The sequence below is a fragment of the Montipora capricornis genome, chromosome 12 (genome assembly GCF_036669925.1).
Source record: "Montipora capricornis isolate CH-2021 chromosome 12, ASM3666992v2, whole genome shotgun sequence".
NCBI lineage: Eukaryota > Metazoa > Cnidaria > Anthozoa > Scleractinia > Acroporidae > Montipora > Montipora capricornis.
The window spans coordinates 1,792,963-1,797,962 of record NC_090894.1 but is presented as its reverse complement, the minus strand read 5'-3'; the positions used below and the strand labels follow the sequence as shown (position 1 = coordinate 1,797,962).

The window sequence follows — 5,000 nt, the reverse complement described above, 5'->3', positions numbered from 1 at the left end:
CATGAGTGAGTGTAATGCACTTGTACAAAAACATTATTTGTTTGAAATTTACAAAGTTTTGACAAAGACAATGATTGATTTGATGCAAAAACGGCCTTTATACCTATCTCTTTCTTGTTTTGGTGCACGTACGTCCACTCTATTCATCTCAAACGAATCTGCTACATACAAAAAGCAAGTTTATGCAAGCATGTCAAGTTGTTCGTTTCACACTTTTCTTGTATAGCTGGAACGGATAGAAACCAAGGAGCACGAAGCAGGAATGGCACAGTGGTGAGAGCACTAAGTCTTTGCCTCCCACCAATGTGGCCTAGGTTCAATTCCCAGGACCACCCTCATATGTTGTTTGTTGAATCTAGTTTGTTGCATGTTCTCTCCTCTGCTCCAAGAGGTTTTTTTCTCTGGGGACTCCAGTTTTTCCCTCTCCCAAAAACCAACCTACGATTTGATGTGTGAATTCAATTTGATTTCTGTACATTGTCCCCAATTAGTGCCTTGACAGCGCTATAAAATACACTTGACACTTTAAAATTAAAGTTTATCATCATCATCATCAACCAAGAAATATCTACCGTAATCGGCCATAAACATTCATCATTTTGCTGCTAAAACAGGGGCCAGAGGGTACATTTGAAAGTGGGGGGAGGAGGGGGGGGGGCAGCTACGTTTTGGTATGGATCACAGAAGTGTGAAGGGAGGGGGGAGACAGTTAAGAGGAAACAACACTGTAGGAGAAAAGGTAGGGGAGGCTGTAGTCCCCCCAGCAACTCCCTCTGCATGGCCCCTGTAAAATACTGCATCAGTAGTGCCAGAACTAGTTTTGGCGAACATAAATTCTGTTTTAGATAAAAATTTACTAGAGTTATTACATTATGGAAGACACAGCCCAAAATTTCCTGTTACCAAAAATGAAGTGCAAATAATTGAATATATTTTACCTATCTTCTTGGGGTAGAGCTACCAGACATGAGTGTTTATATCCCATTTTGTAAAGTGGTGCTGGAAGGATCTATTTTAAGACACTTCTTAATGGCCCTAAAACCGGGCTGGTGTCAAATTTTACTTTTTTTGTTGGTAGTCACAAATGTGCATACCCCACGGATATTGAATTAAGCTCCGATCGGGTGAATTTACCTTTATACCCTTCAGTATATCCGAACTTCCCTGCCCCATTTAGAAACCATATACTTTCCCTGCGCTTTGCGATCATGTGCACGCGTTAGACCACTCGACCACCGCGACACAGTTCTGTTGTGAGGAGGAAAGCAATTATTTATTGTGGAATCTTTCCGCCGGCCATGATTGACACAGTATTAAAATATTCGATAAAGTAGACAGATGTTTTTTCTTTGAGAAAGACAAGCTTTAAAGGTAAGAAGAATTTTCTACGTTTCTTCTAGATCTTGCTTCGTACTTATACTTGTGAGTTCCGCTGTGAACATTACGGTATTTTGCCCAGAACGAATACTTCATTAGGAGTATTTTGCATAGCACGAATACTCTAATATTTCTTGGGAACCGGTTTGTTCAGCCGTTTTGACGTAGAAGGAAAATAAGAAAATAGCTTTCAACGGCCAAACAAAATAAAAAATGAAATCAAGTTTTAAAAAAACGAATTACTGATGTCCGTAACGGGGACTTCGCAGCGGTCCCCCATCCAAGTACTAACCTCATTCGGGGGAGCTTAACTTCAGCTGACACCTGGGCTAACATCAACGATTGAGTTCGCACATGTATCTTGTCGAACTTTATTAAAACTTGAAAGAAAAAAAGTAAACTAACAAAAACCCGGTGTCTTGCCGTCATTTTGTCACAGATGCATCCTTTGCTTCGTGAGTCGTCAGTATATTCAGAGTTAGTAGAGTTACTAACTCTGGTATATTAAACACGCAAGGTAACTTGATCACAGGCGGCCGCTAAAATCGATGTCACTTTCGATTTTGTGATTTTACTTGTACGACCAAAAGTACGATAGAAAATTGAACTCAGATTGAACGTACAAAAATCTCCCGAAATGTTTTTCGCTGACGGTAACTTGTATTATATTCGTGGCACAAAATTTATGATGTCTTTATCTCGCAAATTGTCTTATTCTCGATCGACACTTCCTAAAAGTTCCTTCTGCTTTTCTTAAAAACTACATATCATTGTTTAGTTACTTTTACGTCAATATTTGTTTTGCATACATGTAAGGCAGGCTAACAAAATCTGTACCTTGCTTAGTTTGCATTTTTGGGCATTAAAATAGAATTTTTGGTCGTATGTTCCTGACAGCAAGTTGCATCTTTTGACGTCTCCCATCCAGTTACTAACCCCGCCGGAAAGGGCATGTCTTCAATGCAAATTGGTTTTGGAAAGCTGTCAGAAGCTCAGAGTACACGCTTAAGCTTGTGGTGAAAAAGAAGTTGTAAATGATCAACTTGTCAGCCTTGAAGCTAAATGTTTCTCGATTTGCTTTTACTTTCTTCAATCGTTCTGCGTTAAGTACTTTACTGAACCACATGTCTTCTCAGGGGGTATCTATCAAAGATATCTACCATGACACTGTAATGATTTACGATACCAAAACAATATCGTGTACCACAGTTGTTAGTTATGTGTCGGTCAGACCGAATCTTCATCATCCTCCCTGGTAAACCACGGGCATTACCCTACCCTCTGTGTCAGAACAGAGTCGGTTGTTTTTCTTAAACAACCGAAACTGTTCTGTGCTTGCCCCTTACGGCACTGACAAAAGTACCGTACGTTAGTACATGGGTACTTGACCGTAGCCATTGGCCGAGAAACTAATCTTAGCCAAAAGGCCGAAAAGTGATCAGGACACGTAGGACACGGGAACACTTAGCTAAAAAAATAGTGGAGATACGGGATTTTTGGCTGTAGGGTGGGGAGGGGGGGGAGGAACTGAGGAGATACGGGATATTTTTTTAAAGTAGGAGCGCATTGCGTACGTGTGGTAGTGCAGTAACTGGACAGTGTTTTCTCGAGAAGCGATCACTAGGGTTTTTTGTTTTCGTGTTCGATAGTTTTTTGTTCAGCTCGAGTGTAGAATCATGACGAACTTTTGTAGTTTGTGAGAACTATTTACTACTTGTAGCTTTTGTTGAGTTTTGAATCGATAATAGAAAGAGTTTTGGCGATTTCAACCCAGACTGGACTACTGGATTTAAGCTTTTTCCTTGACGAGATTTCAAGTTATTGTGAAACGTTTGGTACCAAGTTACTCTAATACTGACATCAAGATTATGGAATTGTAAAAGTAGAACTTTGGACTGGACTATTGAACGCGCAATAACGGAATTTTACATTTTTGAGCATTCTGAGAAATGGAGTTCACATGTTGTCTTCTTGTCTTCTCCACGGCAGATTTAAACAGTTTGCAAGAAACTAAACCAGGATTACGGAACCGGAATTCGAATACATGGCCCGGTTGTTCGAAAGCCGATTACCTTAATCCACGATTTGCGTAAACTTTTGTTTCATGTTTTCAACTTTTTGATGAAAGTTTCCTTTGCTTATTGACTTCTTCTAATGTAAAGTTTCACGAAATATCAGCCTTGAACAGCATTTGGGAGTAGAGAATAAAACTCGTTTGTTCATTTTTAACCTGAGATTAGCATAAATCGGCTTTTGAACAACTGGCCCAGGATGATAAGTTGTTGAACTGTGATCTGTAATAAGTTTTTCGGATGATTTAAGGCTGATCTTGTAATTTTTGGATGAACGTACTTAAGGAAGGAAGTCGCATTCCAAAAAATAAATAAATGAAAGATCCCGTATCCCGAGAACCCGCTAATAGGGCTTCCTTGTTTGCATTTGCAAATTTAGTAACATTAATAATGAGTTTTTACAACAGACAACTTCAAGTTATATTACAGATGTATCTGGTAATCTCTCAAGTTTACCTGTACTTGAAGTTCACTGTAAGTGGACAATTTGTGTCAACTGTTTGCGCATTCCACGGATACGCCTTTGGAGGCGTCTTGTTGAATTTAATATGGATAAAATTAAATGCACAGTTAAAGATTTATTGGGAAAACAGCATTTTGTGATTTTTGTCCAGGGTACACAGCTTGCATCCGATAATAGTTTTATTGTGCAGTTCTGAACATAATGCCTACCCCAAAATCCTCATGGGACTAAATGAACCAAAACTTTAAATATTAATCATTTGCAAGTGCCATTTCCTCTTTGATCCTCAAAAAAAAAAACTAAAAAAAAGATCTCAAGTTTATAAAGGCATTTAAGTTACTGGTCTCAAATAACCTTTTTTACACACAACAAACCTAATAAAAAAATGTTATCAAACCACACCAAATAACTTTGTTTCAACTTCTTTTGCTACTTATTACTTTTTTTTTTTTAGTCTTGAGCAAATTCCTTTCAGTATGGCATGTTGTCTGAAACTGGTCAAACTATCGAAAGCAGTCTGTTATCGCATACACTACTCTCCTCCCATGTTATAGAAGATTGCTTCATGTATTGGTGATTTTCTACTTCTTTGTTTTTGAAAGGCTGTTTGCAGGCCTACCCTACAAGGAGGAGTTCACGGACGTTGTATTTGAGACTGAGGCCGGAGGGACTTCTTATTAGTAATGTGGGAACCTTTTTCATACTCCCGTCCATTCCTTTTCACTGTATTCAAAGTGACAGCAATAGGCCTTTTGCAACTAACGATCACATGGCACAAAACGCGCCACGCAGGAGCGCAAGCCCACCACCACCCCCCCTCCCCCCCACTGGGGGGATTTCCACAGATTGTGACTAAAGCAAAACAATAATAGGGGATAAAAGGAAAGGCTAAGTGATAGAAGAAGGCTAAAAGTAAGAAATTTGACAAGATATTTGGACTATCCAAATGCAGTAGCTGTGAAACTAATCAAGTGATTACTGGCCTGACTATTATTTTACAATGTTAAAAAAAGCCTTAAAAGATAAAATTCATTGAACCCATTGACTTCTTAAGTCCTAGGAGTGAGACAATTTTACTGGTCAAGGGG

At 39.0% G+C, this 5,000-nt stretch overlaps 1 protein-coding gene across 1 annotated transcript in view; it reads right to left on the bottom strand.

Annotated features, from left to right (window-relative positions):
- Positions 1-5,000, bottom strand: part of LOC138026044 (uncharacterized) — a 25,231-nt gene that overhangs the window by 13,425 nt on the left and 6,806 nt on the right. The window contains exon 4 of the mRNA XM_068873227.1: positions 104-161. Coding sequence (XP_068729328.1) covers positions 104-161 — 58 coding nt within the window. The remainder of the gene's footprint in view (positions 1-103; positions 162-5,000) is intronic.